Consider the following 25,717-nt stretch of genomic DNA (forward strand, 5'->3'; position numbering starts at 1 on the left):
AATGTAAACACTTGCGGCTAGTGTTTTTTCACTTTGTTTTTTCATTTTGTATCAAGCCGATTGATAGTGTTGCATATGATATTTATCTCTCATAATTTATGAAAAATAATTAACACGATCAGTTTCTACTCGTTGCATGAATAAATAAGAGTTATTGATGGAAACAGGTAATTTGAACAAATTTGTTATTTCAAAATTGTGTATCAAACCATCACATGAACTGCTGGGACAGGCAATACAGAAAATAGATGGAGCAGCACATTAATCATTACTAAAAATCTAACTTACTTTTGAAAAGTTTGATGACCCCTGCTTAAAGGATTATTACTGTTATGCGGTTACCAGGCTACGTAATAATTACTTTACTATAAGGATTATTACTGTTATGCGGTTACCAGGCTACGTAATAATTACTTTAATAATTAATATAATAACGACAATAAGTGGTATGGGATACACCGGTTAAAAGTTATGTATATTTATTTTTAAAATGTCTGTTGATTACGTTTCTAAGTGCATACTGAAAAGTACGTCAATATGGATCATTTCAAACAATGACACATCGTTTACAGTCTTTTATTGCAATAAATTATCGACCACGTTATAACAAATTTATAAGCCGAAATACCTGTGCAGCACTGTCGATGATTTTATCTGTGTCTGGGTGTAGTGACATTGTGAACCAGTAGAAGGCTCGACAGCATGAGCAGTATGCTATCTGAAGAGCAACTGTTGTGTCAAGGATTCATGAGCTACATCATACATTTAAAGTGAGGTGAGAATGAACACGCGCATCTATGGAGAAACGTATCCAAATAGCCCAACACGATCCTGACGTAAATTTCCACCTTCTCACGTTCCTTGTAAAAAGCTCGTTAAATAAATGCTAACGTTGTTTTCGTGTACGACTTTAGCTCGGCAACGCTAGCTAAATACGCTTCCCGAGAATTCAAACGCAGGGTGTTACTTAAGTAATCGTAACAGTAGAAGAAAATTCCCTCGGTAACATTATTACCCGGATTGTATTTCCACAAATCAGGTAAAAGTCTAGCTAACTAGTTAACAACATTGTGTCTTAGCTAACGCTAGCTGAATAGATGCTTCCTGAGCGCTACATTTTAGCCAACATTAGCTGATAAACAAGTTACATTGGCTAGCAAATGAGCGCAATTGCGAATATGTGAAATGACTGCAGTACATTTTGTTAAATGATGAATCGATTGACAGCACGAGTCAGAAGCGGCGAAATGGTTGGGGCACTTTGGGTAAACACAGCCCACTTGATCCCTTTTCACGCATGTTTTCACACTGGTGGCACCTTTATAAAGATACAATGTTGAGTATCAGTACCATAATTACGTTCAACATTTTGAAAATGGAAGGAAAACCATTTTTTTTAACAGTGTGGAAGAGTGCACATTACTTGCATGCACATAATTCATTTGGACTTTTTTTTTTTTTTATTCTCTCCCATCAACCACGACAACAACATGGTGTGTGTGAACTTAAAACCTGGTTGTTGTTCCGAGGTCTCTGGTATAAATTGTTGAATGCATACACTAGTAGCACAGATTATAGTTTTTAGGAGTGACTAACGTCAATGTCTCTGCTATTCAAGATACTATTCTAGAGATAACAGATGTTTTTGCACTTAATCATGAGTTTAGCTCATGACAGTGATCATATGTTCCCATGTTATCAATAAATACATTACATACTTACAACCATGAAGTGTGATTTTATGTGTCCATATCTTTAGACCTCACCATGTCTCAGGTGGAGAAGAAGGCAGGTTTGCTGAGAAGGACGTCGTCCTCCAAGAAACCGCTGAAGGAGAAGGTGGTGTTGATGTATGATGAAATCTTTGCAGTGAGTATCAAGCACCACCAACCCACTTTATAGTAACATTTATAGTGGTATTATTTTTGTAAATGTTGCATTGTGTGTATGTTTTAGAAAGAAGACCCAGCGAAGAATAATCCTCGCTTCTGGGATGAGCTGTTTCTGATGAAGGTACAATATACAGTTGATCATTTAAATGTATTAGTGTGGAAGTGCTCTTTATAAAATTAGAAAAAATATTTTATTTTAGTTTTGATGGACACTGGCATAAAGTTATTTACCCAATAACAGGAGCTGGCAATATAAGTCACACTTGCAAAAATCGGGAAAAGCTGACTCAACCTTTGTGTTCCTCATTTTCCAGGTGAACTTGGAGTACCTGGAGTCGAAGCTGGAGAGTGTCGATGGCGAGGAGGTGCAGCGGATTCAGGACAACATCAATTCTCTCTTCCATCACAGTGTTCAGGCCCTTGGAGAGGAACATCAAATTAGAGTGGTCAATGCTCTCCAGGTGACTGAAGATTGTTGGATCCCATTAAGTACTTATATGTTTAATCTCTCATTAAACTCATGTGTTCCTCCTTCCTGCTGTCCCAGACACTATGTGCGCTTTTCAGAGGAGTTCATCAAAAGAATAAGTCGGCGTCTGGCTTTGACATCATTAATATGCTTGTTGGCTTTGACAAGGCTGAGCAAAGGATGAAGGTACACAGTCAATATACAATGTGGAAGAAATAAGGTCTCTGCTGCATATGCATGGCAAATGTTTGTGCTACAGGATCTAATGGAAAGACTGGACAGCCTCCTCTGTGGAGATGGCTCAGAGAGTCTGAAGAGCCTTTGTCTCAAATTGCTGCTGTGTTTGGTGACGGTGAGATACCTCAACTATTTGGAGGAGTGCAGTTGCTTCTGTCACTGTTAGAGACCATTTTTTGACTTAATTATATGTTGCGTGTTTACAGGTAACAGATAATATTAGTCAGAACACCATCTTGGAATATGTGATGATCAATAGCATCTTTGAAGCCATTCTGCAGGTACTCAATGGGTGAATGGCTATGTAAAATATAAATTTGGTGCAAGGGTTTTTAAACCTAAACACCACGTTCTGTGTACAGACATCCCATGTTTGTCATTACTCAGTCTAAAGAACATAACATTGGTTTTAAATTAGAAATGATCGTTGTAATTATTTCAATTGAACTTACTAAATACCCTCGCTGCAAAAAAAAATAAAAATCTGTATCCTAATGAACCAGCACAGATGCAAATAGTGGGAAGATAATCTGAAAGGTGTTCTTCTCATAACGTACCCACATTTCTTGGTTGTTAGTATGATAATTTTGGTTTTGAAAATCGTTGTTGGTAATCAGAGCTTCTGCTCCGTCTCCTCAGATACTTTCTGATGTGTCCAGTAGAGGGCAGCATGGTTATGACGCTGTCGTTCTTCTTGCTCTTCTGGTCAATTACAGGAAGTATGAGGTTTGTTTGTTGACTGACTTGATGCACTAGTATTAGGAATGTAACAAAAGCAGTATCTTTGTTGGATCTTGTTAGTTTTGTTCACAAAATGTTTGTACCATCCTTCCAACACATTTCTTTTCACAGTTTTTTTTTTCCTGTCTCTTTTAGTCTGTAAATCCGTATATCGTGAAGCTCTCTATCGTGGATGATGAGCCAACACTGGATGTAAGTATGCCATGCAGTATGGTGTGCAAAAGTTTCAAGCTACCTTTTGCTTTGGTGTTTGAATGACCTTTTATGGGAATAGTCTGATTTTTTTTTTTTTTTTTAGTCAGTGGAAAAAAAGTATGCCCTTGAGAATCATAATGGCTTCCTGACTAACTTTCACTTAGACATCTTCTATGAACCAAGAAGTGGATTGAACAGATTAACACAAATGTGATGTAATATGTATTGATTTGTTGTTGTCCTTGGTTTTTTCTTTCTCTCAGGGAATGGGTCTTGTTGTCCACCATGCGCTAATGGACTATAACAGGTAAAATCTAATCCTTCCACATATAAACTAGGAATTAGGAATACCTAATGTGTTGTTAAATAATAAATAATAATGATCACATTAAATAATAATGATAAATGATAATGCTCACCGATTAGGTGGCGATGCACATTTAATTTTGCTTCTGACTGGTCAAATTCACATTCAAGCATAAAATTCCATAAGAAAATGACTGCATGTCTTTGCGATATGAATATTACATAGGCCATTATCCCAGTATCAATACTTTTTTTAATATAATGTGCAGCTCGAGTATACATTGATGAGCCCACTGGAACCACGAACCATCTATTTTGGTGTTTTGTAAATGTTCTATTTCCATAGTTCTGAAGAAAACAGCGTAACGTTCTTTCTAGCAAGGTTTGGCATTAAAATACTGTGTCTAAAGTAAGCGGTAGTCAATTGTCAAATACATCCAAATGATGAGTAACAGCTTTGTTTTCTTCCTGTCAATTGTCCCTCTTCATTCTCTCGCTTCAGGCAGTACAAAAATAAAGAGGAAGAACACCAGGGTGGGTTCTTCTCCACCCTCACGAGTATGGTACGTATTTCCTTTATACAATTTATTGAACGAAATGTCTGTAAACTTTTGCATTGATGCTCAGATTTGTTCTATGCATTCATCCACAGGTGGGCAACATGTTTATTGCAGATGCCGATGAGAAGCTCTCTGTTCAGTAGGTGTCAAGTAATGGCAGTGTTTAGTCATTTATGTTTTGTTTGTTTTAGTGGTTGCAACAATTTGGCTATTATACCATTCAATACTCAGAAATGTAATTGACTGGAAAAGGTTGCCAAGGTAGTGCCATCAAGGACCCCGTGACTAGCTTGCAGACCTGTTCGAAAACTAGCTCAGCAGTGATGGGACATTGTAATTTTCTAGGAATGTCTTTTGAAGTAACAGACACTAGACAATTTCATGGAAACAAAATACAGTGCACATTGACATTTTTTAGTTTTTTAATTATTTTGAGAAATCATTTACATGATCAGTCTTCACATATTATCATGAACAATAATATTAAAGGTAATTTCAGAAGAAGAAAAAATTCTAAAGTCAATTTCCCATTAACAAGTACCCAAGATTATAATTCTTACTTTCAAAAACGTTAGTGGCCCTTGTAGCTAGACTAAGTTCTGTTTGTTTAGATTGATAGTATTTTATAAATCTGAGGTTGCTGTTGTGTGACTATTTCTCTTTCAATTTGACTTTGAATTTCCATTTTGTCTGCAGGACCAACGAAGCAATTTTGCTGGCACTGTACGAGGCCGTGCACCTCAACCGCAACTTCATTACTGTATTAGCACAGGTAACAGTCAAAACCTTTGCCCCGTGTTAACTGCAATTAATTAGTCTATGCTCTTTATGAAGATAACATTTAGTGAGTAGTAACTCGTAGCTGTCGAGATGATGGCGCTTTTCTTTTGGGGTAACTCACAAGTTGCTTCATGTCATACTGTTCATTTCGAGCTATTACCGCACTGATGAAAATATGACGCTATTCTTCACTGAGTGACATCTTTATAATAGCATCTTTCATGTTATTGTTTTTTTCCCCCACAGAGCCACCCTGAGATTGACATTGTAGCTACGCCGACCAGCCAACCCCAGACCACACCAACAACGCCGCTTGGCACAACACCCCCCTCTCTAGACAGTACGTCTTTTTTTTAAAAAAATTTTATCTTCTCTGCTTACAGGCGTAGTTTTTTTTTTTTTCTTTTGCAATTAGTTAGGTAGACATACCACAAGGAGTAGCATGCTAGATTACTTTTAAAGCCCTAAAACCTTCAGAATTTCCAGAGTGAAAATGTAATTTCCCCTCTCATGCCCCAAGCAAACTATCCTGCTTTCCAATTTGAAGAATCACAGAGCCTCCACTGGAACGATGTATTTACCAAAGCTTGAAACCACGACTTGCCCTTTATACATTTTGGAAGCACCTGATTGGCCCTGAAATGGACCAAAGTATTTTGAAAGATTCTTAGAATTGAGAGTCTTTGCCTCAGTTTGAGCAAAACTGTGTTGCAACATGCATTTTTTACAACTGCCTTAAAACATTGAGTAAAAAAATCAACACACAAATGCACCTACACTAGCAAGCTTTAAATATTTAGTAGTTTGTTTTCTAAAATGGAGTTGGTTGAGTTAATAGCCCTACGAAGACAACCAGAAGAGATATTAGTATATACTCACGTTTCTCATTGAATCAAATCACTTCATGTTTTCCATTTCCACATGCGGCTCATTTGTGATACACATCCGCTGTCACTCCTAATAGGTGCAATCTTTCCATCTCAGCCTACTTTTTTCCCCATGGCTATGAGAGCCATTTCTGCATGAAATATTAACTCCTCTCTTAAGATGAAGCTGTCACATGCAGCCTTTGTTAAAACCTGATCACATAAATGCCTGCTGTCAGGAATATCCAAGCACTAAAGACGTCTCTGTGATGGAATCTGTCCAGACAGTGGGAAATGGTCCTGTCCCATGAGCCTGCAGTGATCGGGGGGAATATGGAAACAAATGAGCGAAGGGGAGGAAATAGAAATGTTTGCTTCATCATTAAAGCAGCTGCGATCAGAGCTTTTCAGTGGTACTTATCAAGACGACACAGCGGCTTGGATGGATCCGAAATGTTCCTTATCTTATCAGTGTTTGGCTGAATGAATACAACCACAAAAAAAGCAGTGCTCTCACTTTTAGATGGCTGGCCAGGTTAAGGCTCATGGACCTTTTGATTAGGTTATTAAGAGAATAACTGACCTGGAACTGACTTGTGAATGGTTTGTCAGATTTTAAAGTCATTCAATAGAAGCTCTCGACAGACTTACACCCAAATTGGCCTAAGTTTTAATTGTGCACGCTCCGTGTAGTGATGAACAACCCAGAGCTGCCACTGGATCCCAACCTGCAGACAAGCAACCTTCTCATCACCTTCCTCAAGTACGCCTCTATCGTAATGCAGGATACAAAAGGTAAAAACCATCATTTTCTATTCCTTTTCTTTTAATGCTTCCTTTACTCCTTTCATACATACACGTGAGGTGTGTACTTGTTTTCAGATGAGCATCGACTCAACAGTGCTCGCCTGTGCCTAATCATCCTCACATGTATCGCCGAGGTAGGAGAAGCGTGCATAGCTTGACATCCATCAGTCATCTGAGCTTTGGACCACGGTCGTGTTTACCAAGTGTCATATGTGTATGACAGGACCAATATGCTGATGCTTTTCTGCACGATGATAACATGAACTTCAGAGTCAGCCTGCACAAAATGGTGAGTCTTTGGTATGAAAGTGTTGAATGGTTTACCGAGTAAGCTTGCGCCATCACCTTGTGTGCCATACGAATCAGAACCTTTGAAACAATCATAGAGATACCTATTCAATACTGTTTAGTGCCAATTTTAAAGGAAATTTCTAGAGAGAGGCAACTATGTAGTTATTTCTGTGTTTTTTGATATTAAATACTACACATCTATATTTTTTTTATCATAAATAAATATATTTTCTGAAAGAGATGATTGATTATCACAGTACTGTATTTTCATAACAGCGTCATGCTGATCTGGTTTTAGGGATCCATTTGAAATAATTGTTTACCACTTGACTTGATTCTGAAAACGTCTGAGCTGTTTCAGGACATTTTTACATTGACCTAATTTGTTAAATGGTTTACAGTTTTATCCTTGTTCACAGTAACAATTGGGATAAGACAAGGAAGTGTGTTGTCTTTTCTGTTATTTGATATTGGGTTGAAGGCAAGGTAGCGAGTGATTTTCAGTGTGGTGATAAACTTGTTGAATATGGCCATCGGTATGATCTTCGGCATAATAAGGAAACTAAATTATGGCCCAAAACATGCAATCCTACCTCGATGATCCTTTTCTCGGTTGTCATGGAGTGTGTTGTATTGTGTTGTGATGTTTAATGTACCATAAACCATGTAAGAAGTATCAGACGATCAAGTCTTAAGACATGATCTTGTTCTTTTCGGTACAGTTAAATGTGTTTCCATTTTGCAGCCCATGAGGCACAGAAAGAAAGCTGTGGAGAAGAATATCCCGTGTCAGCCGCTGGTATGTGCAGTTTTAGGTAAGAAGATGTTTTACATCATATCTGTTTAATCATCGTTGAGGGTTAGTTCAGTTATGTTTATGTTTTGTGAAGGTTCATACTGTCTTCTTAAGTTTTCTTTTTAAGGCTACAGGAACATGTAAAGCAGATAAAATAATCTGCCCTGCCTGACTAAAAGAACTGTTTAAATAATTACTATGTTTGTGTGTAAATAATTATACGGTGCAATTAGTGGTTTCTTTGGAGTCGTACGTGTTCTGGGAATATCATTGATATATTAACTTGAACATACTTTTGTCACCTGCAGCCATTTTGCAAAAGAGATACTGTATCAGCTTTTAAAATTAACCTTTCAACCGCTTTTTTTTTTTTTTACTTTCTATAGATCTGATGGTAGAATTTACTGTCACACACATGATGAAGGATTTCCCCATGGATTTATACTTGTGAGTAAACAGACACACACACACACACAGTGCATACAAAATTGCATACATATCATCACATTTTGTTTTGTTTTGTTTATGTCCTGATCAGGCGTTGTGTTCAGATCATTCACAAACTTCTCTGCTACCAGAAGAAGTGCAGAATCAGGTTACACTACACTTGGAGGGAGCTATGGTCAGGTATGCATCGTTGCTAAAAAGTAAAAAAAAAAAAAAATCTGCTACACTATTTTATCCAGGCACCATAAAAATATGACACTGTTAATGGCTATGTTTGTCTTTTGACTGTTCACATTTAAAACTGAACATCACTATAATTTGTAAAGGCAGAATATTTTATGGATTATTATTATTAATTATTATTGAAGTATCATTGTTAGGGACAAATCAATGTTAGTGTGTACTGCGATGGACACGAGCGATATCAAAAGACAATATGTTCAATAAAATGTTCGATAGGAAATAAAATGAGGAATCCATGCTGTGGGCAGAGGCAACAGGATGGCGTTAGATTTGTGCCACTATTCCAAGCACATTAGAGGAGACTTTGTGGACGTTATTTGCAAAGTCCATTGACAGCTCACCGACCCCTCGAAGAAGAAGCTGCCGAACCAACAAAGAAATGCACGCCTACACACGCTTTGTGCGTGCAGAGTACGAAACTGTGGCTTTACTCAAATACATGAGCAGTAAGTTGACACTTAGTCACAAGTAAGTCATGCGAGCAACATAGCTGCCGTGGCGCCTTCATGCCGGGCACGTCTTGCGCTCGTTCACATTAGGGCAGGGTGTAGCTTTGGTCAGAGACTCAAGGGAGAGAGGGAGTAGCAAACTGAGGCTAAATATAAAGTTTCCAACAGTTTTAGAACTACATTCGCTTCCTTTAAAGATGCCTTTTTTTTTTAACTCAAGGTCCCAAGGTATGTTGAGGAATACTGTTTTTGTAAGATTTGTGTTGTAAATCTCTTGAAGCTTTAATTTGTTGTGCATCAATGTTTAAGTGTTTCCACCCTAAAACGCAATTTCGCTCTGAAGTCATTGCCATGTGCATTTGGAAATAAATTGCATCATTGAGTTTGGATAATGAGTCTCTAAAGAAAGCACAATCCATCGTGGTGGCCTTGGTTTCAGTCCGGTCAACGCAACACACGATCACATTCCACTTTTTAATGGTCCCATTGCGCTGTCTCTCATTAGAATACTGATTCCTCTAATCAGACCAATAATCAGCTTCATTCTCTGGATGGCGCCACTTTCCCTGCTTGTGGTAATGATAATAGAAGGAAAAGAAAAGAACGAGTCAAATTGAACCAGCAGATGCTTGTTACCTTTCAGTGTTTTTTTTTTTTTTTAAACACATTTTATTGTTATTTTTTTTTATGTGCAGGTAGATGTCTCTGTTGCCTACATTATGTCATAATATTAATAACAAACAAAGCTTAGTGCTGCTGCCACATTTGTCCGATCAAAGATGTCAATATGCCTTCTGTTTTTTTTTTTCATTAACGAGTCTTGGTCTCTCTCTGCATAGCGCTTATCAACCTGCTCAAGTTCCTACTGTCAAATGAAACCGCATTGCTGGCCAAGCACAACATCTTTCATCTGGCACTACTGGTAAGAAACAACACACCAGTGTTAAAAAAGATTTTTAAAAAAATGAAACGTTATGTCAGGTAATTTTGCTAGTGACTGATTTAAGCCTACTTTGGCTTTTTTGTTTCCCTCTCCAGGTGGTTAACCTGTTCAACATGTTCATCACATACGGCGACACATTTCTACCCACATCAAACAGCTACGATGAGCTCTACTATGAGATCGTACGAATGCACCAAGTGTTTGACAACCTCTACTGTATGGGTACGTTGACATTCTTAAGGCATTTATAAACCCAATAGGTCCAGCCACAAATGATCAAAACATCAACAACATTTGCATGGAAACCGTAAGTCTAAAATACGATTTAGCGGAATAGAGGCTTTGATTGTCATTAATGTTTTACATTGTTAAAGCTGCTATTCAAAATTGACTTGGGCACAATTAACACTGTTATATTTTCTTTGAAATTATTTATAATTTGAAAAATGTAATTACTCTTTTAAAACAAGGCACCACTGCATAGTTTGATTTCTTTAAACCTTCTGATACCATGGAGGAAAAGAATGACCTGCAACTTTTTAAAATATACTCCTCCAGCAACATGACCAAAATTCTGTTTGCGGATTTAGCTAATTATGAAACGATGTGATATGCTGCAAATAATTTTTTTAAATCAACGTTTTTGATCTACAATTTATTGCTTTTCAGTGCTGAGAGTGTCAACAAACACTGGCCAGTGGAAGGAGGCTGCGAGTAAAGTCACACATGCCCTCATTAATGTTCGGTAATAAAAAGCACACACACTCACTCACAAACACGCACAACCACTAAAGACATGCAAAAGGAAAAAATCATATTATGGCGTGTTAAATAGGTTGCAAAGAAGAATGTGGTGAGGTCAAAATGGTGGGAATCAATTCTTTGTATTTAATTTGGTTTCCCTATGCCAACCTAATCTTTGTTTGAACTTCCTCCACCTCTCCCCAATGCCCTTCAGTAAGATTCTTTTCCCAGTCGTAAAGCAATTCCTCATTCATGATCCTCCGAGGTCGTCCCTGTGGTGTGTTCATATGAGCTGGGTTCTCCCTGAGGTTTCTTTCACCTAATCAGTTGTGCGCTCCACAGAGCCTTTGCTGTTTAAATTGGCAGTTGTAAATGTTGAAGGCAAGGCAGCCGGCCGGTTGTGAGTGTCAAGGAATAATTTACCAATAAATAGATCAATGAAGCCAGGGATGAATAAAAATGTCAGATAGTCGATAGTGGAATTAAACCAGTTTGATTCCTCCCATCACCCCATTCCTCATGTAAATGACAGCAGAAAAAAGCATGGAGCAGTATTCTCTGCGTTTCTGTAACTAGAATTTGTTTGCTACATAGCGCCAGTGCTGGTGGAACCATTGAAGTGACATCAATTTATATTTGGCCTATGGAGCGGATCATCCCATAGAATTGAACGCTAATGTGGGAAACAATTGCCTTTTTGAAATTCCCCAGTGTGCTCAGTAGATATAAAGCAGCCAATTAGATCCAGTCAAATAGAAATGTGGTGAGGAACAAGTCAACTGTTGCCTTCTTAGCTATTTTGTCAAACCTGTACACCCGGGTACATCCGTATTTTAGTTTGCTATGTGCTAGAAGTGTCCAAATTAATCAAGTAATTGAAAACATAGATAATCAAATTATTCCCCTCAAATTTTAATAATTGAGGAATCGTTTAAAGCCATTGTTCAACTAAAGATTGTCCAAATGTTCTGATTCCAGAACCTCAAAAGTATATATTTTCTCATTTCTCATGTCCTTTATGAAAACAGATCCATTTATGTTTTATGTTAAAATAAGACCTTTGCAGACATCTGCTTTTATTTTCGAAAACAATGATCATCAGTTCTTCTTGTGTGATATTATGTATTTCATATTTTTTAAGCACTAAATATTAGCAAATAAACAAAAATAATTGGTTGATAAAGAGTAATTGAGTTAAAAAAAATTAAGACACTGTAACCCAAATAAAATCTGATCAGATTATTTGATAGATTGATTAAATAATCAAATAATTAAATCTAAAAATATTCAACGGTGACAGCACTATTATCTGCAGTGGCCATGTCAAAAGACCGCCCATATTTTTAATTTAATTTTATTTGCCTGTATATGTATGCTTCAGTTCACAATTAGGCAAGTGCATTGTGGCCACCCTGCCCCAATCTGCTGAGACCTGACCTCATCGCCCTCCTCTGAGATGATTTGGACTCAGACTGTGAGCTAGGTCTTTATCAGTGCCACGTGGCCTTAATGCTCTTGTGGATGTTTGGGAGCAAATCCTTGCAGTCTGCTTCCAAAATTGTGATGAAAGCTTTTTTTCAGCTGGCTGGAGCAGCAGATTTAATTTCTGTAAATAGTAAATGAGGTGTTCAGTCACATGTATACCCAGTAACGCATCATTTTGTCTTTAAGGGCAATCATCAACCATTTTAACCCGAAGATTGAGTCATATGCTGCCGTGAACCACATCTCCCAACTGTCAGAAGAGCAGGTAACATTAACACCAAAACATGAATATTTTATGGCCATTTGCTCTTGATGTGGGATTATATAACCATTAGACAGGAATACAGGCGAAATGTATTACTAATGGTGTTGTTCACTCACTTTGTATGGGTTCAATTTCCACTCAGACAATGTGAATGATTGGTTGTGCATAAAACTGTTTTCTAGGATTTAAAAGCATTTACTGGTATATTTGGAATCTAGTCAATGTGCTAAGCAATTTGAGTAAGTAAAAACAGAAATTTGATCTTTCTGAAATGACTTTTTTTTTTTAGCCATCAGAAAATTTGGGGAAATTGTTTCTTAGTTGGGGCAAGGTTTGGTTTAGTGGTAGGTATGCTTTGCATAGTTGAAGCGTGTGAGTTGAAGTGTGCGGAAGTGAGAATGTAAGCCGACTCTTTCCTCGCAAATGAACAGACACCTGGTGTGCTCTTCTGCTGGAGCCAATGTTGTGAAAATGTTTTATGTTGAGATGTTCTTTTACATACAAGTGGTTATTATAGTACTAATTGTTGGCTTCGCCTGCCATCAACACTAACCAACTTCCACTGGATAGTTTTTTTTTTTTTCCTCCCCTTAATAAACACTACTAATTGTTGTTACAGTCTTTGTAGAATTTCAGAATTAATCAGCCTAAATCAGCTCTCTTCCCTATTATGATGCTTAGTTTGGATTTAGACAGATAACCAATGCGTCGGAATACTGTTTCATTGCAAGATTTGTTTTTAGTTCACCACTCAGGACTTATTTCTTTTGTCTGTTTGCCACCATAATTAAATGCTTTGCAGACACACACATGAGCACTAAATGATGTTGTTTTGTCATTAAGGAAGCGCTGGATGTACGGGTGATGAGAAGAGCTCATTAAAATCAAAGAGAGCGCAGCGAGGATAGGAAAAACATTTTTCAAAACGATAAGAGTGATGGATATGGCCATTATAATCCCACCGCACTCTTATCTGCTTGACTTAATCACAAGAAGCAAGCAAGGAAAATGGAAGTTTGGTGTGACTGAGTTGCTAGATGCACATTGTGTGACTAGGAGTTACAAATTAGACTAAAGAAGCCCAATGGACTCGTGCTTATTAACACATCAGCCTCAAAGGTTCTGATAGCTGGTTGTTAACTGTTCTGACACTATTACTGACTAGTTTCGGGGCTCATTCAAACTGTGGGTCCTCAAATGCATCATGATGTCTTGAATTTCCTTACTCTGCCTTGAGTCAACACACACACACGCACGCCTCTACCTGCACACCATTTTCTAGTCGTGATAGTGACACAAGAAGATTAATGATGTCCATAACCACAGATCCACATTCCAATGCAAACACATTCCATCTTGGGGCCAGTTGTGTTGTTTGTTATCGAAGATAAGAGAAACACAAGGGTGACGTGTTTATTCGATGATGCAGAGCGTTACCATGGCGGAGGGTTGTTTGCGGGCCAAAACCTCTTTGCTCAACCGTCACATGAGCCTGCTCGGGATTCCTTTTTCATGCTTTGTTTACTTTTCCTTCCATTTTTCATTTTCTTTTTTTTTTTTGTCCTTCCAACCTGTTTGTCACAGCTGACACTTCTCCTCTGATCCTCCCACCGGTTTCAACTCTTCCGAGCTTTTCATTTTGTTTTCCCCAGAACGCACATTAACTGAGGTTATCATTCAAACATGCCTCACACAGAGAGACTGATTTTTTTTTTTATCACAATGCCATTTTACAAATAAAAATGTGTGGAGAGCTTTTGATGAATTCAAGCAAAATGTCTTGGAAGTTGACCAGTCAGCTGTTTTCGACATTGCATAGCATGTGGGGAGTGCATACAATAAATGGAACCAATCTTCGCTTAACATCGATATGATCCCATTTGTCCACATCAGCAGCATTTTTCTTTGTGGAGGAAAGCCGTTCCAGTGCAAACGTTTCATGCTGTGTTATGGGGGTCATTTATAAAAGAATGAAAAATGTTTACATTAGCGTCTATTTCATGGCTGAGAGGGTAACTGTCAGGGGCGGAGCTGTGGAGAATCTTTGCAGAATTAACTGATTTCACTCCTAACTTCTCATGTCAGCTGGACAAACACACGCACACACACATGCACGTCAAGTTTTATCATTTGGAATCAAATAACTAAGAGCCACAGTTAATGCATGGGAAAGAGGAAAGGAAAGGAGAAAAGCTGGAAATAGGAATCCAGCAGATGATTATGATGACAATGATGCAGCACGTGACGATCTCTGCGGTGTCTCTCTTTTGCCTCGGGTCGCTTTAGGTGCTGGAAGTGGTACGCTCCAACTACGACACGCTGACACTCAAACTGCAGGATGGTTTGGACCAGTTTGAGAGATACTCGGAGCAGCCCAAAGAGGCGGCTTTCTTTAAGGACCTGGTAAGACAATCAAAAACATCAATATCGTGAACTAACAGCTGGACTACTGAACTTGTGTCTCGTATCGTCTTTTGATCTGAACCCCCCCATGTCTTCAAAATAAAACAAAATGGTGTGTGTTCTCAGGTGCGCTCCATCAGTCTGAATGTGAGGAAAAACGTGTCTTTAAACACCCTGAGTCAGGATGTTCTTCTCAAAGAGTTCTCCACCATCTCCTGAGAACACCATCTCATGCTAACACCAACTGGGACATGACCTCTTCATTCCTCTTGGACTGTTGAAACCTTTTTTCATGGGCCGCAAGCACTTTGTCAAGGACAGCGCTTGCCGTGTGTGTGGATGCAGCTGCGGGTGTGGCCCCCCTTGTGCGTAGGCTGCGGTCTTGGCTGGACTGTTAACAGGCACAAATGTTTGAATTCCAGATAGTTTGAACAAGTATTTTTAACCCTGCGCTAGTGCCGCCTGCTGTGATTGGTTGCGTCTAATTTATTACTCCGCTTTGCGCTTCAAGTACCCTACGCTTTCAATTCCATTTCAAGTATTTTTCACTTGACACATTTTGCGGATCCGAGACTCGGAATGTAGTTGATGCTCTGGAGTTACCAAAAGTAAGCCATGACTAACTGCTGTATATCTTATCGGTCATTTCTTTAGTTACATGAAACTGAATGTGCTGAATTCTTTTTCCTCAATTCGATGTATTTCCACGATTTGATTTTTTTGCTTCAAGTCTGACAAATAAAAGAAATATACACGCACACGTGTGTCTCATTCATTCGCTGTAGTTTAAAGTACAGTGTTTGTATTTGTTCCTGTTTATTGTGAAAATAAAGCAGACCTTTACTCACATGCACACATTCAGGAAAATGTAGTGTTTGTCCAAATATGGAAAAGTAAAGTTTTTACTTTTTCTGTTCTCTGTTCAATGATAGATTACAAGAATTTGTTATTGATTGTTTTGGCAGAAGGTTTTGTCTAAATTTGATAATTTAGTGTATCAAATAGCGCATGTCTCAATCAAACAACCTTCTAATGAGCTTCTTATTGCACAGGAAATAATCTAAGGCTTCATGCTTTGTTTATGGTCTAGCTGACAGTGTAGTGGTTCACTTACCTAATTTTGTGATGTAGCCTACTGGCCAGTCAAAGGTGTAGCCAAGCTAACGTACATCATGATCAGAATAAGATTGTTAACAAATGGATGGATGTGTTTAAGTGCAGATCAGGTCAGACATTTTTAACCGCAACAATCCATTAACGCTGCTGAGTATTTGGCAGACTGCATTTAAGAATTCCGGCTTTCTCATCAAATTTTCATTCAGATAGAGATTGCCCACTTTGTTTCTGCTGATCCTCTCCTTGATTTCACTTTGTGTGTCTTTTGTCTTGTCTGTATCTTTGTGTGTGCAACACAAGACTGAAATTTGGCACTACTGGACTGAATTTGATGAATTTTAGGGATGATTATCCATGTAGCAAGAAAACTGTGAGTTTGTTCACTCATTTGTGCTCATGTACTGTATTTGTCACCTGTTCTCATAACTTCTCATTGAACTCCAAAATAAATCCTCTGTCTATAAATGTCCCGATTTGAGTCAACCCATCCATTTTCTGAACAAATACAGATTCATGTCATTTCTATTCATGTCAATGGGGAAAGATAATTTGACTTACAAGTATTTTCAGTTATGCTCAGTTAGCTCTTGTCTTGATTCTCTATTTTTTATTTTCTAGATGGAGCTCAGGTCCCTTGTCTAGACTCCTATCATTTTTTTTTTTTTTTTACTTGTGGATATCCACAATGCTGCTGAGGCATTTTCTGATCCTTCACTGACGCCCCATAAAACCTAGAGAAGGATCAGGAGGCCAAGTGTCATCTGAGAATTTTACAAGGTGGCTGCTGTCTTGAGAAGATCTGCTGCTGCCTGTAGAACTAGTCTGCATTGATTCAGTCCAGTACCGTCAAACAAATCGTGATTGATATTTGGTTTAGTGCACCGAATGAAATGACCAGGATACCATAAAAAGATGCAACTCTAATAAATAAATCAAATTTGACTTGTCACATATTTTCCTCTTCCGCGTGATTGGACGAGACAAGCAAACGGTGTTTTGAAAGTTCCTGCAGAAAGAGGAGCGTGGTGGGGGGGGGGGGGGAGAGAACCTTGACATAATCACGCTCCTCCACACTTTGCAGTCTCGACAGTGTTTGGGAGATGAACACACACGCAGATCGTGTGCAGGTGCAGCGGTGGTCCAGTAAAGAAAAACTCGAGGGTCAACCATGAAATCCAGAAGTCAGGATCACAGTTTGTCTGAGTCTACGGAACTGGACCGATCTTACGACCCACTCACAGGTAGGATTACGTAATCTTATTTGCTAGTTTCCATTTAGGATTGTTGATCGCAGTTTTAAACTCCATTTACTTCATTCCCAGCAACGCACAGTGTTCAAATATGTTCTTTTGTGTGTGTTTTCCATTTTTTTTTTAATTATTATATTAAACACGACGCAAATTACTGTAATCTTATTTTACTTGACATATTTCAAACGTGATCCACCACAAGCAGTGTTTCTGAACCTTTTGTGAAGTCAATTTGTACAAGAAAAGTATCAACAAAAACGTCATATAAAGTGGATCAACTTTTATATCACAAACCATATTGAAAATGTTTTTTGATAACATTTCTTGTGCGTCCCAATACTTAGTGAACATCCAATGAACACTTTTATTTGACTGTCAATATGTCCAGAAAAATATTTCCTAAAGGTCAACTTAGTGCATCGTTTGTGATCTTTGCCATTACATCTCACCGTTGTGTCTTTCGGGTTCGAATCTAAGCTTCAGTGTTCCTGTGTGGAGTTTGCATGTTTCCCCATGTTTGTTGGGTGAATCTATAAAAATAGATGAATATATTATAATAAATATTTGTGCTGAGTGACTAAACTAATTGTGTGATCAGGATGATAAGATGCCACAATTCTGTGTTATGGAGATATTGTATTGTATGGACATTTTTAACGGGATAAACAAGTGAGCTTGCATTAAGATGCATCAAGCAAGATCCAAGACATAGGCGAGAAATCATCTGAATGTCTCCAGCATCTCTTGTCATCTTCAATGATCTTTCTCACTGTATTTGGAGTGTAATTATATCAGTGAGATGTTTTTAGCTTTAACCCTTTTTTTATTTTTTATACACTTGCAAAGACAAGTATTAGATCATCCCAAAATAGACTGTCACTAAAAATAACCAGGAGCCTGCTCTCATACTAAATCTTTGAATATAAGTGTGCACAGCTGGCTAGTTAACAGACTATTAGAATAACAATTTAATTTCATGTTTGTTTGTTTTTTTTTTTCTGGGTGTACGATGGCCATTCGACGTTGGCTTACGCAAACAGTCAACAGGTGCATCAACACACAGGCTCCACTCCGCAAGACACACAAATGGCCCTTTGTATGAAGAGATAAACGAAAGGAAGCGAGCGCCACAGGGATTAGAACAATACACTCACTCACAAACACAAAGTCTTTTGAACCTTATATTGTTTTTTTACTTCTAAAAAGGTTTGACAACAATTGTACATTTTAAGAAAAAGAAGAACCTCACAAGTTTACAGAAGTTTGATTGAATCGGTTTACAGATTTGGAAATCTAAACTTGTCCGGCGGTCTAGTCTTGACAAATTTCAAACTCCTGAAAAAGAACTTTGGGACACAAGTACTTTTCACCAAAAATGGAATCAAACTCCAACTGACTTACTTTTGGATCAGTGGAACTTTACAGCAATACTGTGACATGTTAAAGGAACAATGTATAGAAATTCAATGAGATTTTTCTCTATTCAATCATTTTAAAAACCCACAATTAATTTCATTAAGATGCTAAAAAAAATATGTTCTCAATAACATACTTTTTTTTTAATTAAACCGTAGGTCTCATAATTGCTAAATGTATTACATGGGTTGCGCCATGTTTCAAAAACCCAAAAGAGACAATCACCTGATCACTTCATACGCTTCAAACTTAGGTCGTTGCATTCTATTCGTTCACGAGATGGCACAAAAAATTCTAAAATTCTGCATAATATGTACTATATATAATGGTGTTATCATAAGAAAGAAAAATACATTGATGAGGAGAAAACTAACAGATTGAATGGATGCTGTTTGAAATTTGAGCTCTGTGTAAAAAGTGTTGATGCATTAGAGATGCTGTTTTTTGCAGAGTCATCAGTTTCTCCTCTAGACTAAACATGTCTCACTTTCACTTAGTGTAGCACTTAGTGTGAAAAAGTATACTACAGTGCATACTATATTAGGCCCTTGTGTGTGTTTGTGTTTTTTGTTTCATCTCTGCTGAATTTGAAGGAGCAAATGGGCCGTCAAAAGTCATCCTCCTTACGAGACGAGGTGACGTCCGATAAAAAAAACATACTCCTGTAGCTGTGTGTGTGTGTGTGTGAGTGAGTGAGTGCACGGTTTGTGAGAAATGATCATCCAGAATTTGAGTGGAGTCCCAGTAAGGATTACTGTAAGCACAGAGGCGACATGATTGATTTAGCTGGGCCTATAACCCTTCTTAAGCTGCCGTAACATCCCAGAGGAAAGAACGCTAACACGAGCTCAAAGAGGAGTTTAAAAAGTGATCGGAAACATCATAACACAAGAGTAGATGTCTGTCAAGCGTAAGTTTGCTAAAACGGCCTTCTTTATGTGTATAGCCTATATTGAAATTGATTTTTCAGGTATCTGTGATTCAATTGAGAGTATTTTTTTTTTCAAGATTTTACGTTTACACTGTTCAGATGAAAAAAATAAAAAGGTATCTGTATGAGCTACTCTTTTTCAAAATAGGTTTGATCATTTCTATCTAACCATTTGGTCTGCGGAGAGTTAGCAAGATAAATCCATTTTTTTTCCAACCCCTATGGATGTTCCACACTACATTAAAAAAAAGAACTTCAACTGAAAGAGGTAAAGTCAATGACAACTGAGGGATTGATTGACTGATTGATTGAGACGTCAGGGTCTTTCGTACAAGGCTGGAATAAAATGGGTACAGGAGCCACATGGGGGAACATGGCCCAGGGAGAATTGATTGGTTGTCGGCTCCAAGGATGGTTTTTGGCAATGCTTTGTCTTGTGTCAGCATAAAAACCAACAGCTCATGATCTCCAATATTTCTTTGTCTTGTCTGAAAAACAACAACTAACATACAATTAAGGTGTAAATTCAGTCGATTGAAACTTGAGACAAGACAAAAGTAGCTTTTGCCGGTTTTTATTTCTTAGTCCTTTTTCTTTGTGGAGAATTCATGCTAACAAGACAGACAGACACATTAAGTGGAGAGCTTCCACTTTTGACTTTCCGTCCATATTTTCCCGCTGTGTTTTTATTCTCATTTGTCCTGTCTTGGTGGCTCACCTACAGCTGAGTGGATAAGAGTATTTTAATTGTGTTAGCAGAAGCAGAGAAGAGTGTATTGATCTCCCTCAGTGGGCCGTGCACGATGAAATTGATTGAAACAATCAAAGTCAGCCCGAGGGCGTGCACGGATTCAATCTTTGAGGGTGATGTGTTTGGGGAAACACATTTAACCACTTTATGGACATGAGCATACCTACATGTGCTTGTATTGTTACAATACAATACACTATCAGACCTATTATGAGCCACAGCTCTCCTGTGTGAATGTGTGTGGGTGTGTTTCTGTGTTTTTATCTCATCAAATTCCAGTGTGATCAATCGTTTCTAAAAATAGCTGCTAAGCCAAAGATTGACATCATCAAGAAAACTTCATCCCCTCCCTCTGCTTAAATGCGCTCAATAGGCAAAAGAACAAAACAAAACCCAATCGCATCATTTTTGCCGCCCTGTCGTCATTTCTTTTATTTGCTTTTCCACTTGGCTGCAGCTGTCGTATTTGAATGTTTGATTGACATCTCAGCAAACATCATCACTGCATGAAGCTCTTGATGGATAATAGCAATCAGTAAGTAGTATATATATATATATATATATATATATATATATATATATATATATATATATATATATATATATATATATATATATATATATATATATATGTGTGGGGGGGGGGGGCACGGAGGGGCACTGGTTAGCACATCCATCTCACAATTCAGAGGGGGTGAGTTTGATTCCACCTCCAGCCCTCCGTGTATGGACTTTGCATGTTCTCCCCGTGCCTGCTTGGGTTTTCTCTAGACAATCCGGCATCTCTGTGTGCCCTGTGATTGGCTGGCGACCGGTCCAGGGTGTCCCCTGCCTACTGCCCGATGACTGCTGGGATAGGCTCCAGCACGCCCGCGACCCCCGTGGGGACTAAGCGGTTCAGAAAATGGATGGATGGATGGATGGATGGATGGATGGATGGATGGATGGATGGATGGATGGATGGATGGTTGGTTGGATGGATGGATGGATGGATGGATGGATGGATGGATGGATGGATGGATGGATGGATGGATGGATGGATGGGTCTATAATCTGTGTGAAGAGTGACTGATCATTTCTTTATTTGAATGTGTCTTTATTGTCCACAATGCATGCTGCTAGTGATTGACTGGCAACCTAGTCAGGTGATAGGCTCCATCTGCCACATACAAGCTTGCACAGAATCGAAGTGTGTGTGTGTGTCTTGTAGTAGTAGTATGTTTGTTGACCATGCTCTCTTGTTGTGCTATGGATTAATACTGCCCTCTGCTGGCACGTTTTATCAACGCATGACCAAATTCGCTAGAAAATCCTGCTGCTTTATCTAAAAAAGTAATGTGCCGAATTAAAAATATTTGCGGTATGAACATTATTTTGGAACTTAGTTACCCTTTAATAAATTGTACTGATGTTACCAGAAAGTTTATCTTAAATTCAACTGAAATGAATTTAAATTCAAAATATCTGCCCTTGATAATAACAGAGGACATTTAAGTATACTATGTAGGGCTTATGTTTTTTTGGCATATTCTATTTTATTTTATTTTATTCTATTTTATTCTATTCTATCCAGGTAACCCGCCATATAAAGCCACCAAAAGGACCATCAAGCAGCGATTCCTCAAACTGCTGCCTTGCTACCATTCTGGTTCCAGCCCTTCCCTCAATCAAAGCAAGTGTCCCTTCGCGTCCTTATAAATCTTCTAATCCATATTCTGTACTGCAACGATGTGTTTTGTGTCTCTCTGCTTGTGCAGACAGTGTGAGTGACGATGCCGAACTGTTGGCAGTGCGTTACCGACCCGAGGGCCTCGAACAGCTCATGGGGCAAACTAGCTTTAGTAAGAAAGAGCTCCAGGTACTCTACAGAGGATTCAAAAATGTGAGTCCCGCTGGCACCATTTGTACTTGGCCATAACCACTTTTATGCATGCATGCATGCGTGCAAGAATGTGGCTCTTTTCTATCTTCCGATTCCAGGAGTGTCCCAGCGGTGCAGTGAACGAGGAGACATTTAAAAGCATCTATTCTCAATTTTTTCCTCAGGGAGGTCAGTTACAGTCTCTGTTCTTGCTTCTTAAAATACAACTGCCGTCTTCACCAAACTCCAAATTTAAAGACAGTAATTACGAAGATGTGCAAAGAAAAGAACCAGACGGGCACCACAAAAACAAACAAACCACAAGAGTATGCATAAAAGTCAGAGTCCATTGTCATTTTCAGTGTGGGAATTTGGACATTCTACATGAGAGATTTCTTTTTTTTTTTTTTTTTCTACTTTTATATGTGGGTTTTTCAGCTCAACACCCAATGTGACAACATCGACATATAAACAGTTCTACTACTATTTGGAACTCAGTTCCAGCTGAGGAAAAACAACCTTGAGGCATGATGCTGCTGCCACTACCGCTATAATTTACTGTTGATGGTATTTTGGTGATGAGCAGTTTGTGCCAAGGATAATACAAATGAATAATAACGCTTAGCTTCATCTTGTCAAGGTATACAAAATAATGTAAAACCACAATATAGCAATAAAGCCGCTACTATCACAATAAAAGATAAACAATTTTTCACTTTGACAGTGTATCACCCACCGCCAAAGCGTCCACAGATTGGAACAGTAACATAACATTGATTAGTGGTGTAATTTTAATGCGTTATTAACGCAATTATTCCAAACCCCTTTTAGAGACATTCATTTTTTTAATTGTGTTATTAAGGCACATTTTGGCCTAATAAAATGTCTACTCTTTTCATGTACTGAAAAACCACTACACCACACCGGATCTTGCGAGGCTGCAAATAAACATCAAGCACGCTACATTAGTGACACTAGTCTGGGTTTGTTAAGCAGAGATTTAATCCGTTTTTAGAAAGCATCATGGCGAGTTGTCTGTTTATTCTTTTGTGAGAAATCAGAAACAGGTTTAATTTGGTGAATCAAGACCATTCTATTGCGGCTAAGTTCAAAACAAACTTTAAAAATGGCTTGTTGCACTTTAGGTTGAATCCTTGTTTACATTTCATATGCATTTTTCTATATTACCCAAATTCTTAGACTGTTAAGGGTATGTTTGCGTGACTTTTAATAAATTGAATCCAATTCAATAAAAAAAAAAAATGAATCACTGCGAAATATTTTACTCAATTGACAGAACTATTGATGCTAGTACTAACAAAAAAAGGATGAGTGTCTTGCCTGGTCCACTGTTAATACAACGGGGCTCTTCGGTGTGTAATATGAGGTACATAGTGTTCATATTGTGTTTCTTTTGCAGATACAAGTATGTATGCACATTTCCTGTTTGTGGCTTTCGACACTCACAACAGTGGATCTGTCAACTTTGAGGTGAAACATGCAACTAATAATGACTGCTGTAGGCAATGTGTCATAAACTTTCAACACATCTTGTTTAGATTCTATGCAGGATGTGATTTAGAAGACAAACACAAGTAAAGGCCATTTGGGTTTAATGTTTAACAGCCTTCACTTCTCTCTTTTCTTTCTCTCTCTCTCTCTCTCTCTCTCTTTTTTATTATTATTGGGACATAGGACTTTGTCCTAAGTCTGTCCATCATCCTCAGAGGCTCCATCATAGAAAAACTCAACTGGACCTTCAACCTGTACGACCTCAACAAAGATGGCTGCATCACTCGAGAGGTACCACCACCACGAAAATTGTCCCCCCTCTCTTTTCTATTCGTGTTTCTTGCTAACAGCTTGTGGCAATGACTTGTTTTGGTCAGGAAATGACAGATATCATTCAATCCATTTATGACATGATGGGCACGTATACGTATCCCTGCATGAGGGACAGCGCTCCCAGGGACCATGTGGAACAATTCTTCCAGGTTGGATAACAAGTACAACAAACATGGCATAGTTCAAAGGTCACCATTGTATATGCAAATCCATTGTTCAGTAACCAGGAAGCGTCAGTTGCAAACTGCTGCACATGAATATAGATGAACACAGATTTTTTTGTCATGTTGTAGAAAATGGACAAGAACAAGGACGGCGTCGTCACCATTGAGGAGTTCCTGGAAACGTGCCAAAAGGTGAATTTTCATTCTAAATCTCATTGACAACAATAAGAACTTATAGCCTGTCTCTCCTCTCCAGGATGAGAACATCATGCAGTCCATGCACATGTTCGATAACGTCATCTAAAGGTGGAGTCGAACGTTCCTACAACTGGAGCTCCTTCCTCCTCAGCGCTGCAGTATGTGCGTGCGTGCGTGCGTGCATGTGTGTGTACTTGGTGGATTCAAACACGTCATTTCAGAGTGACAAAATCACTTTGGTTTGATTCAAAATGGAAGTGGGATGGTGGGCCTGTTCTCTGGTAGAATGGTTAGCATGCCTTCCCCATAGTTCACGTTTTGAATTTGACCTTCCTGTGTGGCGTTTGCATGTTCTCTCCATGTTTGGGTGTCTTTTTTTTTCCAACTTCTTGGATAGGTAAAGACTAAATTGTCCATCGGTGTAAATGCGAGTACAAAAATTCATTTGTCTTCAAGGTATGCTGTGATGATACTGGTACGTATCGATTTAAAATGTTGGCAAATACATTTTGACATAACTCTCCATGTCATTTCCTACTTAAAGGGGGAAAGTCAACCCCCAAATTTTCTTTCATATATTCTGATTCATGTTTCATTCATGGAATATGAATTAAACAGGGAAAATCCACCAATTTTAGCCATCTCAGGGACCATTTTGCCACTTGCTATCTACTGAAAATAACAATCACAATTGCGAGGTACCCAGGTCGCAACCAATCACGGCTCAAGCTTCAGAAAACTGGTGATCCGTGATTGGTTGTGACCCAAGACCTGGCAATTGTGATGTCATTTTCAGTAGCAAAATAGCCTGAGGTGGATAAACACAGGTGAAATTTGCTGCTTAACCTATATTCCACAAACACAATATTAATCAGAATGCCGTGTTTGGACTAGTGGGGGCATATATTGTAAAGAAAATTTTGGGGTTGACTTCTTCTTTAATTCTCCTTAGAACAGATATTTACCCTGACATGTATGATACACACAGGATAGACATGAGGCTGTAAAACAAGTCATGGCTGTGAAATGCAATAACGTGGACATGATATTGTGATATTTACTATGAGCGTATTGCGTCTGCATGATGTGTGCAGTCACACAAGCGTGTGTTGAAATATTTTTGATAGGAATGTGATGATGATGGATGACAATAAAACCTCACAGTTATGATCTAACAAACCACTCTTTGGTCCTTTAGTATTAGCCAAGTTTGTTACATAAGACTTTGACCTGGCCGTCCCGTGAAGTGTTTGCGTATTCATCCCG

At 38.4% G+C, this 25,717-nt stretch overlaps 2 protein-coding genes across 3 annotated transcripts; both read left to right on the plus strand.

The window, feature by feature from the left end:
- The first annotated feature begins 623 nt into the window (after nt 1-623).
- armh3 (armadillo like helical domain containing 3) lies at nt 624-15,677 on the plus strand. 2 transcript variants are annotated; one of them, XM_085912840.1, is made up of 26 exons: nt 624-775; nt 1,760-1,869; nt 1,957-2,013; nt 2,207-2,353; nt 2,440-2,547; nt 2,621-2,713; nt 2,805-2,879; nt 3,238-3,324; nt 3,475-3,531; nt 3,798-3,841; nt 4,343-4,403; nt 4,493-4,539; nt 5,097-5,172; nt 5,427-5,520; nt 6,740-6,841; nt 6,929-6,987; nt 7,077-7,142; nt 7,890-7,959; nt 8,327-8,387; nt 8,479-8,567; nt 9,919-10,001; nt 10,118-10,244; nt 10,692-10,767; nt 12,438-12,516; nt 14,803-14,919; nt 15,046-15,677. In XM_085912840.1, the coding sequence occupies exons 2-26, from the start codon at nt 1,768-1,770 to the stop codon at nt 15,136-15,138; spliced, it is 2,070 nt and encodes a 689-aa protein (XP_085768966.1). In that variant the 5' UTR covers nt 624-775; nt 1,760-1,767; the 3' UTR covers nt 15,139-15,677. The 2 variants fall into 2 exon arrangements, with proteins under 2 accessions (XP_085768966.1, XP_085768967.1); XM_085912841.1 differs by having other exon boundaries at nt 683-775; nt 1,733-1,869.
- A 1,406-nt stretch (nt 15,678-17,083) lies between these two features.
- On the plus strand, nt 17,084-25,621 carry LOC147056665 (A-type potassium channel modulatory protein KCNIP2-like). Its single transcript, XM_085911827.1, has 9 exons — nt 17,084-17,276; nt 21,957-22,059; nt 22,145-22,265; nt 22,364-22,433; nt 23,665-23,735; nt 23,940-24,047; nt 24,134-24,238; nt 24,383-24,445; nt 24,510-25,621. Exons 1-9 carry the CDS (start codon nt 17,204-17,206, stop codon nt 24,555-24,557), a joined length of 762 nt encoding a protein of 253 aa, XP_085767953.1. The 5' UTR covers nt 17,084-17,203; the 3' UTR covers nt 24,558-25,621.
- The last annotated feature ends 96 nt before the right edge of the window (nt 25,622-25,717 follow it).

Source organism: Syngnathus leptorhynchus, chromosome 5, assembly GCF_054491065.1.
Source record: "Syngnathus leptorhynchus isolate UIUO chromosome 5, UIUO_Slep, whole genome shotgun sequence".
NCBI classification, from domain to species: Eukaryota; Metazoa; Chordata; class Actinopteri; order Syngnathiformes; family Syngnathidae; genus Syngnathus; species Syngnathus leptorhynchus.

Coding starts and splice junctions, on each gene's coding strand:
- armh3 (XM_085912840.1), top strand. CDS start 1,768: ATGTCTCAGGTGGAGAAGAAGGCAGGTTTGCTGAGAAGGACGTCGTCC. Junction 4,540..5,096: donor GATGAGAAGCTCTCTGTTCA/GTAGGTGTCAAG, acceptor TTTTGTCTGCAG/GACCAACGAAGCAATTTTGC. Junction 5,521..6,739: donor AACACCCCCCTCTCTAGACA/GTACGTCTTTTT, acceptor CGCTCCGTGTAG/TGATGAACAACCCAGAGCTG.
- LOC147056665 (XM_085911827.1), top strand. CDS start 17,204: ATGAAATCCAGAAGTCAGGATCACAGTTTGTCTGAGTCTACGGAACTG. Junction 22,060..22,144: donor CCTTCCCTCAATCAAAGCAA/GTGTCCCTTCGC, acceptor TTGTGCAGACAG/TGTGAGTGACGATGCCGAAC. Junction 24,239..24,382: donor ATGTGGAACAATTCTTCCAG/GTTGGATAACAA, acceptor GTCATGTTGTAG/AAAATGGACAAGAACAAGGA.